Below are 13775 nucleotides of genomic sequence, written 5' to 3'. Positions count from 1 at the left end.
TTATTTGTTTGTTTCTATTATTATTATTATTTTTAGTAGTGGTAGTAGTAGTACTAGTAGTATTTTATGTTTTATTATATATCTATTTTTTTTTATTATTATTTACCTGTGTGAGAAATAAAATGTATTTGATGTGAGAAAGTATGGCAAATGCCTGCCTCCATGCCACTAGTATTTCATTTGGAAGAAAAGCAAAGTAGAATAAACTAAAATGTACAATTTGCAACATACATTTTGTTGCTAAATTTCATTTTGTTGACATCGTCGCCAGTGCAAAAGTACTTTAGGATCTCAGGAAGTGGAGAAAGAAAGAAAAAAAAACAGTTAGATGTTTAACTTCTGTTAGCCATAACGGAAACTGCCAAATTTGAATGCCCTCAATAATGTCTATATAAATGAAAATAGTGACACTAGACTCATAATCAACCTTCTGAAGATCTGACATTACATAGCTGTGACGTTTGTGCCGATTCATTCAGCACTGGACCTAAAGTTCACTGAAAAAAAAAAAAAAGTTGTCTGGAACCGACCCTTTGAATCGACTCTTTGTTTCCCGACGCTTTAGAATAGGAAGCGGAGTCGACTCAAAAATTGTCTGGATTCGAACAGGAAGCAGCAAGGCTGTAGATACTATTGGCTGGAGCTGCGGGTCTGAAGCTAGATACTCTTAGCGTGGAGAGGCGCTGATAGGATGCGTCTGCGCATGCGTAATTAGGCTTCTGCATAAACCATGCTTATCTTCTCTTAAGTGTTAGAAGGTGCTAAAACGGTATTATTGTATAGTCTGTCTGCAGTAACAGTTTAGTAGTTCATTTCTAATGAGCAAAACAATACAATTAGTGCATTAGAGTCTTGTTTCATTATGTGCAAAGTTCGCCTATGAACCAATCTTAAATGCAAATACCTTGTTTGCTTACTCTTCATTAGAAGAAACCGGAAACAGAGTTGAGATGGAATCAAAAGTGGATGGTAAGAGAGATAGTGAGCTTCATGGACTTTAACAAGTGTCCAGAAACACATGGAATACATTAAATTTATTTTAAAAACACAGGATCAGATAGTGTATGTATGTATGTATGTATGTATGTAATTTACTATCATTTTGACCCCCTAGTTCTGAAGATGACCTATTTATCTAAATTAAGCCAAAAATATTCAGAAAAACCATGGAGTGAGACCATTCAGCTGGTGCACAGATGCATGGTAGGAAGACCTCAAATCTTCTGCTCTCATATGATATTAAGAACCTGCTAGACATAAGATGATGTAAGGTGTGATTTAGCTCAAGGTTGAGAGTAATACTGACCATCTGTTTGCTGCAACCATATGCTCCTCTGTGTGATATTCCAAGTCTTACCCAGCTATGCAAGTGATCGCTTGGTGTTCTGACCACTGCTGTGCTGCTGAACAAGTTGCATGCACAGCTTAACAAATGTCTTCCAGATGCAGGGCTTAAGTAAGACTATTGTGGCTGGAACAGTCCTGTGCCAAACTCATATGTAAACAGCTGCTTCCTTCTCTGGAGGTTGGGAGAGGAGAGTATTGCTTCTGCGTGTTCATAGAGGTGTTTCTCTCAAAACAGCTGTAGGATATGAATTCTCAGTTTTCCAGGGCGACCTTAATTTACTGTACATCTCAAACAACAGGCATGTTTCACAGGCAAACCAGTATGGTAGTAAATGTAGTACATTTCTTTGTCTTTTATCAGTAAAACATTGATGTGTAGTAATAATTACAGGACATAAATGCAATAAATGGACCCTATAGCTCCAACCCAAAATTTCTACAGTGTAACCCAAGATTTTAGGTCTGTTGACTTTAGTGAATATATCCAAGGCCTGGGAGTTTCTGTCCAGAGGAGAATGAACAGCTAAGCCAAAGCCCAAAAAAATATCACTCCCAATGTACAGTCTTAAACGGAGCAAAATTAATGTTGAGGTCATGAGATTCGCCTTCAAGTCTGCAATGCTTTTAGCAAGCCTCATCGACATACCTCTACACTAATGCTGACCTTTTGATACAATATACACATCAAAACACACCAATTTTTTAATCCACAAACGACTTAATACAGGTGGATTATTGAACCAATCAGCACAGTTTTGCACAAATTTGATTAGTGTCCTTAGTGTCTTAAATCATGATTCTCATATATATATTCTCTCTGCTTTTGCAGGGAAAATCTAGGACAGACAGCAGGCACTATGAGCCAATCATGAGATGTCTGCAGAAACTCCAGGAAGCTCAGAATGGTAATCTCCAGTACATAATACATCATGCAGAAATGGTGAAAAAAAGCACTTTTATGGGGGGAAAAAAGTTAAATGTAAGGCTTTAAAAGTTCTTCTTCTTGTCTGTTTGGGGAATCATTAAGGCAGTATTTAAAACCATACAAGGTAGAGTTTCTCTTTCAGAGAGGGTTCCATTTGGACCTGTTTAGAAAGGAACAATGTACTATCCAAGGAACCCCTTTTTCTTTGTGTGTAGGGACCAAACAATGATGAATCTTTTTATGATGAGGTGCTCTTTTTGTGTCTTTATTAATCTGTAGTGACCTCTCTGAGTGCTATGGTGACCAGACTGGAGATGATTGCCAAACAGAGGGGGTTTGAACTCTTTAATTATAACTACCACTTTTGGTTGATGGAGCTGTTTGTAATTTTAGAGTGCTCTCCTGCCTGCCTGGGGAAATGATATTTGCAATTTATAAATTGACAATCCTCTCTTTTCTCTCTGTAAAATAGACAGCATGATGTCACTGGTTCCCAATAGACCTCTTTGATGCCAAAAGATGGCCAGTCATGACCTTGAGACCAGAGCATGAGCAGTAAACACCATAGGAGGCAGAGCATGAGCGGCAGACACATAGGGGTCAGAGCACGAGCGGTAGAGACCATAGGGGTCAGAGCGCGAGCGGTAGAGGCCGCGTCGGGGTCAGAGCGCGAGCGGTGGAGACTGTAGGAAAGTGTGGGAAAGTGTCTTCTCCTAATGATTGCCTATATTTTGTTATGGATATCCTTATTTTCAACATAGACCTCACACCAAAAACGTGCATGATGACTGAATATAGGGCTTTTCATATTGCAAGCAACAATCTCTCTCCTCTCTGTCCATGTCTGGTCATCTTTTTGCTCATCTCTGCCCAACACAGTCAGCCATAATATAGTGAATCGCTGTTTGTTTATGAAAATTAAATGATCTTAAATTAAATTATTAAATGAATTTTGTACCTGGCCTTTACAAAAATTACAAACTGCACATTTAAGCCTTCCTTTACTCTGTTTTTATTATTCACAAGAGACTCAGCCCTCTGCATATAAAATGTCAACGTTATCTCTAACCTCATATACACTGTATCTGAGTAGTATGACTTGTGATGGTAACCGACAGTGTAAGCCTGCTTTGGGTTAGGATGTGAGTAGTCCTGTAGAGGTCATAAAAATGTCTTCGTATACTTACTGAACCAATGAGAAAAACCAAACCCCCAGCCTGACACACGTTGTTTATATATGAGATTTTAACTATATGTTGAACGTCTGACCTCTGTAGACTGGGCTCGCACTTGAGTCCCACAGAGACTGCGTGCTATCTGACAGCTGATCTGTTCTATGTGGAGGTGCTGCTGCTGCCTGGGGGAGAGGTTGAGGATGTGAAAGTCGCTCAGCATGGAGAAGCTCCTGAGGTATGAAGAATGCAGATGTTTTATGAGTAGTCAGTCACTTGTTCTTGGCGTCTGTTCATTTGCTCATTTTTCTTTTTTAGTCAAATGCATCACTTTGTCAGTTGTTAAGGTAAGAAATGACTGCAAAAAGACTGTGACAGAAAACTCTCTCTCTCCTCTCTCTCTCTCTCTCTCTCTCTCTATATATATATATATATATATATATATATATATATATATATATATATATATATATATATATATAAAATACTTTATTTTTATTATTATTTTTTTCACTTTACAGACACACTCACCAACCACTTACTAAGGAATACCTGTACACCTGATCTTTCATGCAATTATCCAGTTAGGCTCCCTAGAACTGGACAGTTGAAGAGTGGAAAAAAGACCAGGCAACATTCTCCCATCTTAGCTGCCTAGTCTTAGTGAGTCTTTTGCCCACTATAGCCTCATATTGTTATTTTTGGATGACAGGAGTGGAATCTGATGTGGTCTTATTCACATCCACATCAAGGTTTAGTGTGTTGTGTATTTTGAGATTCTTTTCTGCTCAACACGGTTGTAAAGAGTGGTTATTTGTGTTAGTGTAGCTTTCCTGTCAGCTAGAACCAGTCTGGCCATTCTCCTGTGATCTCTCTCTCCGTCAATTCACTTAAATTCAATAACATTTTATTTGCATAGCGCTTTTTACATTGGGCATTGTCTCAAAGCAGCTTTACAGAAATATATAAACACAGGATACAGATTTTATGCATGTGGATTAAGCTCATCCACAAAGTGTTTTTTTTTTTTTTTTTTTTCTTCACTATTCCATGTAAACGCTATAGACTGTTGTCCATGACCATTCCAGGAGATCTGTCAAGCTAAATGAGATCACATTTTTTCTTTCCACATCCTGATGTTTGAACATTAACTGAAGCTCTTGACATGTATCTGCATGATTTTATGCATTTAGCTGCTGCCACATGAATGGCTGATTGGATAACTGCCTGAATAAACAGGTGTTCCTAATAAAGTGGTCAGTGAGTGTATACTGACTTTTTCATATCAATACAGGATGAAGAAATTTAAGGAATTCTCACTCAGGATGGGCGATCTTGCGTCTCTCTACAATGTACCAGGCGACGGGTATTACGTCACCAAGCATGGATTAATACCACCAACCTATTTTATTGATGATTTTATGCAAGTTTTTAACGTTTTATTTTCTCCCACAGTGATACCAGGCTAAAGGTGCTCAAATCTCTTCAGCATCTGCAGAAAGACCTACTGAAAATCTCCAATTTACCAAGGTGTGAAGAGTGTAATGTTTTGGTATACCAGATGAAATGTGTTGTATATCCTTGCCAGAATAAAAAAAAAAAACGTTTAATTTTTAGACATTTGATAGCGAGTGACGCTCATGTTGATCTGGTTCTGAATGGCAGAATCGGGAGTATTACACCTAGCAAAGAAGGTAAAGTGCCAGTGTCATCAAAGCTTTTGGTGATGAATGGATGTCAGTATGGAATGTAATGGTATCCCTTCCTTACCAGGAAACCCAATGAGCATTGAGTACTACATCAGCCCCTCAGATGCTATGATGGAGAGGTTACATCCAGGTACTACCTCCAGATAATAACCGCAAAAGCCTTTTATAGGAGTTTAAACCAACGTGAGTTTACAGATGCTGGATTCTTGCCTGATTTAATTCTTCCCATGACAGGAGAGGGCAACCGTAGCCAGGCTGCTGTGGTGGTGGTGGTGGGTGCCAGTGCCACTACACACAGGTTGCAGATGGAGTCTCTGATTCCCACACCACCTCAAGTGGACTCCACAGGGTGTGTAATGAGATCCAGGACTCATCTGACTTCAGAATTACATGGTCTAGATTTTTAAGGCTATATATTTTTATGTGCTTGAATCATTTGATATCATCTCACACATGCTGGATAATACAAGGTCACTCACGTGAGACAGGGGTGGGGCTGTGCATTGAACCTGATGTTGAATTAGCATGCAGACACTTAATTACCCTCATTACTTAAAATCCCATCAAAATCCATTCCTGCTTAAAAATAACCATTAATGAAATTGCTTCTTACTGACACCAAATTCTTATTTATTTATACTAAATTCACTCTTGCAGTAGGTCTTACATGCTGCTGAGTCATGAGGGAAAGACAAGGGCATCTCTCTCTCTCTCTCTCTCTCTCTCTCTCTCTCTCTCTCTCTCTCTCTCTCTCTCTCTCTCTCTGTCTGTGTGTGTTTATCTGTAATGGATTTGAATAATTTCATCTGTTTGAGTATTCTTCAGGCTCCCTGCTTTCATCCCGCTGTCCGAAACATGCTCCGAGTTACTGCCAGCCTTCTTCCTTCTCAAAATGAAGCCACCAGTGCCCATGCTCAGCTCCTTCATCCACAAGATGAGCCAAATAACAGGTAACAATCTATCCGAAATCCGAAAGCATCTCTATCAGCACTTCAGGATGAAATAGTGTTTGGTTTGATTGATTGATGTGTATACACACATACTCTAGTTAAAGCTTAAACTGCATGAGATTGTAGTTGCAAAGAATAAAATCTTGCTTTGGCACTCGTTATCATGTCCTTGAGGGTGCCCTTGAAGATGCTAACGGTGTTACTGATTAATCTTCCGTAGACCTTCCCCCAGATGCTGACCTGCAGGGGGAGCCACTTTTCCAGTTGCTCCAGTTGACTGCTCTAGAGGACAAGAGGTCCTGTGATGGAAAGGATGCTCTCTTTCTTGTGGTATGTAAAACATAATGCAATATTACATATAGTTAATATTATGTACATTTGTCAAAGCACCATTTTAGAGTATAGTGTGTGTATATAACCAATGCTATTGTATTCTCATGGTTTTATTTCTGTAACTAGATCTAAGCATAAATGTCTACAAGTATATCACAGCATCCAGTACACTGTATGCGGCAGTCTGAGAAAACACATCAGATTTCTGTGGCAGAATTTTGGGAAAATGATGAAAAAAATAATGTTTTGACCAAAATTGAGTTTTGAGGGGAAAAATTGAGAAAAATATACTTCTCCACTCCATCTCCTACTTTAAGAAGACATAAATATATTCCACCAAAAGGATGTCGAGAAGTTAAAAATGTTTAAATGTCCTAACAAAAGGATATAAAAAGTCAACTGAACAAGACTGACTGAAGTAACCGGCGATTATTTCCCAGCCTATGTTAGCATGGAAAGAGATCAATCAAATAAAGGGACAATGATGAGGCTCATGCTCAAATGCTGCAGGTAACGTTTACCTCAAGTTGATGAGACAGATCTCATTTCTCATTGTAAATTCTCACTGTAATTCTTTTAAAAATCGTTTAGAAGTAATGTTGTTTTTCCATCAGTAGATTAAGTTATTGGTTATAGGGGAGGTAGGTTATTGGTTATAGGAGAGGTAGGTTATTTGTTATTGGAGAGGTAGGTTATTGGAGAGGTAGGTTCTGCGAGAATTAGGTTATTAGTTATAGGAGAGGTAGGTTCTGCGAGAGTTAGGTTATTTAGTTATGAGCGGTAGGTTATAGGAGCGGTAGATTATTTGTTATAGGAGAGGTAGGTTATAGGAGTGGTAGGTTATTGGTTATAGGAGAGAGAGGTTATTTGTTATAGGAGAGGTAGGTTATAGGAGAGGTAGGTTATTGGTTATAGGAGAGGTTGGTTATAGGAGAGGTTGGTTATAGGATATTGGAGAGGTAGGTTATTGGTTATAGGAGAGGTAGGTTATTGGTTATAGGAGAGGTAGGTTAATGGTTATTGGAGAGGTAGGTTATTGGTTATAGGAGAGGTTGGTTATTGGAGAGGTAGGTTATAGGAGAGGTTGGTTATTGGTTATTGGAGAGCTTGGTTATTTGTTATAGGAGAGGTTGGTTATTTGTTATAGGAGAGGTAGGTTATCGGAGAGGTAGGTTATTGGTTAAAGGAGAGGTAGGTTACTGGTTAAAGGAGAGGTAGAAGAGGCTTCTCTTGATGAAATTTGAATAGAATCTTTTAAAGCAGTTTTCTTGCTTTTCACTTTAAGGGTTGGTCTGTATTTGTATAGCGCTTTTTTAACCTTAGTAGTTCCAAAGCGCTTTACACTGGTTCTCATTCACACACTCACATACCCACACACCAATGGTAGCAGAGCTGCCATGCACGGCGCTAACTTGCCATCGGGAGCAACTTGGGGTTCAGTGTCTTGCCCAAGGACTCTTCGGCATGTGGAGTCACGTGGGCCGGGAATCGAACCTCCAACCCTACGATTAGTGGACAACCCGCTCTACCACATGACTCGCAGCCGCCCAGGTTACCTAGAACAGACCAGTTCTACTTGAGATGTGCAAAAGTGGAATATATTTCAGTTCAGGAAAGCCTTTAGTTTTCAGAACTATACAGATGAGGTCATATGTTTAATAATAATAATAATAATAATAATAATAATAATAATAATAATAATAATAATTATTATTATTATTATTATTATACATTTAATTGTTGTTGTTATTATTATTATTATTATTATTATTATTATTATTATTATTATTATTAGAAGCATCATAAAAACAGCGTTTTGTTTATTATTTAGTCCTGCCCTGAGTAAGCTATTTCACATAAAAGATGTTTACATCTAGTCCACAAGACACAGTACTAAATGTATTTACATAAAGTGTACACACGCTTGGTTATTAATACTGTGTGTCGTTACCTGGATGATCAACGACATGATGTGTTTGTTTTGTGAGAGTTGTTCATGAGTCTCTTGTTTGTCCTGAGCAGTTAAACTGCCCACTGTTCTTCAGAAAAATCCTCCAGGTCCTGCACATTCTTTGGTTTTCCAGCATCTTCTGCATATTTAACCCCTTTCCAACAGCGGCTATGTGATGCTGAGATCCGTCTTTTCACACTGAGGACAACTGAGGGACTCGTACACAACTATTAAAAAACGTGCAAACATTCACTGATGCTCCAGAAGGCAACATGATGCATTAAGAGCCAGGGGGGTGTAAACTTTTGAACAGGAATTTTACACCCCCATGTTGCCTTACTATGAAATAGCTTATTCAGGGCCATACTAAATTAAAAAAAACAAATTTTTTTTTATGATCTCCCTTTTTTTTAAATGATTAAAATGTTGCAGATTTTGCAAGGTGTATGAAAACTTATGACCTCAGCTGTATATAGAAGAAAATGTCGAAAGCTATGTGAAGGGTTTTTATAGGATGCCACATGACACCACCAAGTGAAGTGAGAGTCATCTGACCTTGATGAATTTTATCAACTTTTAGGTGTAAATAACCACGATTTAATTTGCCAAGGAATTTTAAAAGTACTCAATAAAAGTGGACAATTTAATCACCCGGATATCTGTATAAAACCATATGAACTCCATTTATTGCATTTCAGTAGTGTCATACTGCAGCTCCAAAAGGTGTAACTTGAATTTGGAAATTGCTCTTAGTCTCTGCCGGATGCCGAGTTTCACAGCTATTTGTTCACTACTGCTGAATGGAAGTGTGACTTCTGGAAAGGATCCCTAATTCACACGGTTCCTTTCACGCATCCTGCCCACGTGCCTGCCTTATTGGACCTCCTCCGGTATCAGTCTGCCGTCAACACCCTACTGGCGAGCTGCATCACCAGCCTTAAGCACCAACCAGGTAACAGGTTAACCATGCATATAGAAACTCACTGAATTTATAATGTAATATCTGTGCCTGAACCTGTGCATGTCTTAATGGCAGAGTTAGTGTGTGACCTTAGCGGTGAAATCGTACCCGAGTCTGACTGTAGCTTTTCTGTGACCTTCAGCATCCCGGACAGCGAGACACTAGCAGTTTGTATGTGCTTACTTGATGTCTGCTGTGGTGGATAAAACCTGTTGATTTCAATATTTCATGGTTTACACACCACTTACAGTCTTATAAATTTATTTATTTATTTTTTACTTTTCTTCTTGTCCTTCGTATTCTCTTTATTGGTGTCTAGTGCTTGTTTCTGTGGTGAATTGTCATCAGCTGCGCTGCAGGCTCCTAATGCCTGGTACAGTGGATCAGTCTCTCGATGATTATATCTCCAGAGTCCTCACACGGTACAAAAATATACATTTTGTTGCATAGCAAAGAAAAATCATATGGTAAATTTATCACTGTTAAAAACACAATTATTAACTACATTGTATGTTTGCATGTATAATACTTCAAACTTGGAGTATTATTATTAGGATTGCATGATATGACTAAAATAATTCATTACAAATATGTAAACATATTGCAATTGTAATATGCCTTACAATTTAATAAAACGCACTGGAGGAGTCCTTAAAAATTTTTTTTTAAAATATATAAATAAATAAATAAATATTCTTCCCCCACCCCCAAAGCACATAAGCACATTGCTGTATTTTAGGAAAGTCAGGTCATGGTCATGGTCAAGAAGAATTTCTTGGACTATAATTATTAAGTGCCTCTTGCTCACCGTGATTAGCCCTGTGATGCCTCAGATACTGCCCAGAGAGGCTCCCTATAAGCCGTGAGGAAGATAGGAAATAGATATACTGCATGTGCTGGAATCAATAAAAAGTGTAATTATATACAATTTCATTGACTAGGAAATAATCTAGGAAGTGTTGTAAATCTTTCTGGATGAGCATCAAAAATATTGCAGTTTCATCAGAAGTAAGATGACTGAAGAATCAGGAGAACGAGAGACACTCTCTCTCTCTCTCTCTCTCTCTCACTCACACACACACACACACACACACACACACACACGTTACTTCTGGTGAGATGCCAGTGACCCTGACTTCCTTTTGAGTCTGGTTTCTTTCTCATGTCATCTCAGGGAGATCTTCATTACCACCGTCACCTCTGACTTGCTTATTTGGGATCAGAATTGAGCTCTATATCTGGATTTTTTGAAAAGCTGTTTTGTGACAAAAAAAAAATCTAGTTAAAAACAGTAACCTGGTTCCGATCCCCTTGTCCACAGCTTGGAGAGAAACATCAATACACAGTTCTTCTGACTGATCACTTTTGATTTGTTGAGGATGAAAATTATTTAAATCATATGATCAGACCTTCCCATCAACCAGACTGCAATCCAGTTGAACACCTAAAATCCCATTCCATTTTTTGGAGCGACGTCTTAAGACATTGCTCTCCACTACCATCATCAAGAGAATAATTGATGGAATATATTTTGGAAGCATGAAGTTCATCACTACATTACAGTTCCAGAGACCTGTAGGGTCGGTGCCAAGGCACACTGAAGCTGTTCTGGTGACTTGTGGTCCAAAACTTTACTGAGATGCCTTAATGTTGGTTAACAGTCAATGATTTCATTCCAGTGACACTATTTATCACCCACAGCACTCACAACGTCTCTGAAACCAGTTTGTAAGAGTGTACATTTGCATAATATCCCTACTAGAAAGGACAGTATTATTGTGATGATTAAAAATGAATATACTGTGTAGCCCTTATGAACAGAAGTTTTATATGTGTGTTACATTATGGGTGTGCTTATCCATTCCTTTCTTTCCAGGTGCATGTCTATCCCCATCACTTTGAGAGCTATACGGAAGAGGTTATCCAGCTTGAGGCCACCAGCACTACCACTTGAACCTGAGTCTGCTAGGAAGGCTGTGAGTTCATCCTCTACACCTGCACACTGTGCTGTAGAAAACACTCCAGCCATTCTCCCTCCTGCCATGCTCTCCCCTGAGCCCATGGAGGAGGACGGGCTTCCCTCTAACCCTGGCCACTATGTCATGTCTGTAGCTGCTGCTCCGGCAGTTGATGTTGCTAATACAGATGCGATTGCTAACCGTTCCAACTGTGCCTCTGTGAGTGTTTATTCACACTGGGTGGCCAGCAGCTTTCCAGCTGAGCTGGTTTAGAATAGTGGAAAGGGATGATTGTATCCGAGATGTATGTAGTAAAATATTTGTTTTGAAGAAAGTCATTAATAAAGCTATTTTAAATAAAAAATATTTTTTTAAATAATCTGGAATTTTCCCAGAGAGCTAGAGAGATTTTTTTTGTATCTTGACACATTTCTTTATTAATAGATTTCATCTGTTCTGCCTAAATATAGCTTGATTGTGCACCAAAACATCACATAATGAACCAGTATGGGTGTGTTATTGGGCCCCGTCTTCATTTCACAATGAAATACTCATACTGCATGGTATGGTCAGGTTGTGTTAAAAAGCCATAGCTGAGGCTGAAGGTTTTCCTTGTTATATTTTTTGTTGATTTGCTATATCCTCTGGTAATCCTGTAAGACCTTAAAAAGAGGAAGTACATAGCAATCTTCTTTTGCATGCTACAGGGGCATTTGGCTGTTAAGGGTTTCTTGGGCTTGGCATTTGACCCTGTTCCAGACAGTCAACACACCACTGATTGGTACCATGCGAGCCAAATAAACAAGTAAAAAGTAGTTGTTGTACCTAGAATTTTCTCAAATCTGCTCCTGGCAAAACAGTCTCTTCAGACATTAGACATGCTACACAGGTTGTGTTCAGCTCTGTAATGAATGATTAGATGTTTTCATCCAAAACCATTTTGAAAGTTCAGAAGGTTTGTGGTTTGGCTATATTATATGTTCCTTGCAAAAGGGAAAGTTGCCATCAATTAAGAATGTTACAGACTTTCTTTTTCTCATGCAGTTTTAAAGCCATTGACTCCATAAGCAGGAATGCATCTTTATTTCTATTTGAACTTCATTTAGTTTAGAAATCTAAATGTTGAGATATATATATATATATATATATATATATATATATATATATATATATATATATATATATATATATATATATATATATATATATATATATAAAAATAAATGTGTATATGTATATTATTTCACACATGTGTGTGTGTGTGTGTAAAATAATATGCATATACACATTTATTTATACACATTATATAATTTATATAAAAATATACCTATACACACATACATAAATATATAATGTGCATATACACTCAGATTTTATATATATATATATATATATATATATATATATATATATATATATATATATATATATATATATATATATATATATATATATATATATATATATATATAAATAAAAAATATATATATATAAAATAAAAAAATTTCTAAATGTGTGTGTATATGTTTAAATTATTTTATATTTCCGTCCTATCTCACTCCCGGCAGACATTTCGTAAAGCAGTATTAGGCTTTGTCCTTTTGTGGTCCACAATGGCAATGAAAGTGACTGATATGAGTTTCATACTTGTTATGCTCTGGTTCCTGTTTTGCAGTTCACAGCACAATAACGTTTCCGTTGATGGAGGTCAGCCATTTTAATTTCATTCAGGAAGTTTAAGAGACTTACAATAGAGGAGACAGTAAAGCCTTGGTCAATAGTGTACTTTGTAGACCTTGGGTCATGTGGATAATTGTCTCTGTGTGAGCATGCTGATCCTAGAATAGTCTAACATCTCCCCCTGTGTCCTTGTTGCATCATTCATGTTGATGTGAAGAATAAAATTGGATCATAGAGCACCCTTTGTACTCCACGACCCCAAGAAAAAGAGAAAACACAATCATCACGCACCACATCCACATGACAAGTGCATATGAAAGCATTTTAACAGAACACATTGTTTTCATTTATCAGGCATTCCTGACACATGGACTATACTTTTCTTTGTAATACTTAAGACGTGTTTACTGGAAAAATATGAAGTTTTTTTTTTTTAATTAAAAAATAGCCATTATTTAACACACACAAAAAAATGTTTGGATAGCAGGCATTATATTAGTTGAATCAAAATGTTGAGGTTTAGAGACTTGAGTTCCAGAAATCAGATGGGTTTATGTCCTCAAATCATTAAATAACAAAGCTGCAACAAATGCATGTTTTTAGAAAACATGGCATGGATTTAAAAAAAAACCTATTAAGTCAGCCCAGTAAATTAACTTTGGTCAGATTCAAGGCTCTTAAAGGAATACTCCAGTGTTTTTCAACCTGTAATGTGTGTGTGTGTGTGTGTGTGTGTGTGATTACCACAGATATAAATTTCAGCACAATTTCCATTACAAAGAAACTGGG

General features: G+C 37.6%; 1 protein-coding gene across 3 annotated transcripts; it reads left to right on the top strand.

Moving 5' to 3' along the window:
* Nucleotides 1-641: 641 nt before the first annotated feature.
* zgc:111976 (Med1 domain-containing protein) lies at nt 642-11685 on the top strand. Of its 3 annotated transcripts, none has more exons than XM_017461244.3 (17): nt 642-969; nt 1115-1203; nt 2177-2252; nt 2552-2606; nt 3550-3682; nt 3763-3791; nt 4739-4810; nt 4900-4974; nt 5110-5138; nt 5218-5283; nt 5388-5502; nt 5979-6103; nt 6324-6433; nt 9141-9339; nt 9424-9519; nt 9668-9770; nt 11225-11685. In XM_017461244.3, the coding sequence occupies exons 1-17, from the start codon at nt 951-953 to the stop codon at nt 11577-11579; spliced, it is 1746 nt and encodes a 581-aa protein (XP_017316733.1). In that variant the 5' UTR covers nt 642-950; the 3' UTR covers nt 11580-11685. The 3 variants fall into 3 exon arrangements, with proteins under 3 accessions (XP_017316733.1, XP_017316643.1, XP_017316819.1); XM_017461154.3 differs by having other exon boundaries at nt 645-969; nt 5062-5138; XM_017461330.1 differs by lacking the exon at nt 642-969 and having other exon boundaries at nt 3617-3682; nt 5062-5138.
* The last annotated feature ends 2090 nt before the right edge of the window (nt 11686-13775 follow it).

This window comes from Ictalurus punctatus, chromosome 1 (genome assembly GCF_001660625.3).
Source record: "Ictalurus punctatus breed USDA103 chromosome 1, Coco_2.0, whole genome shotgun sequence".
Classification (NCBI taxonomy): Eukaryota; Metazoa; Chordata; class Actinopteri; order Siluriformes; family Ictaluridae; genus Ictalurus; species Ictalurus punctatus.
Note: the sequence above shows the minus strand (reverse complement) of the source record. Positions and strands in the feature narration are given on the sequence as shown.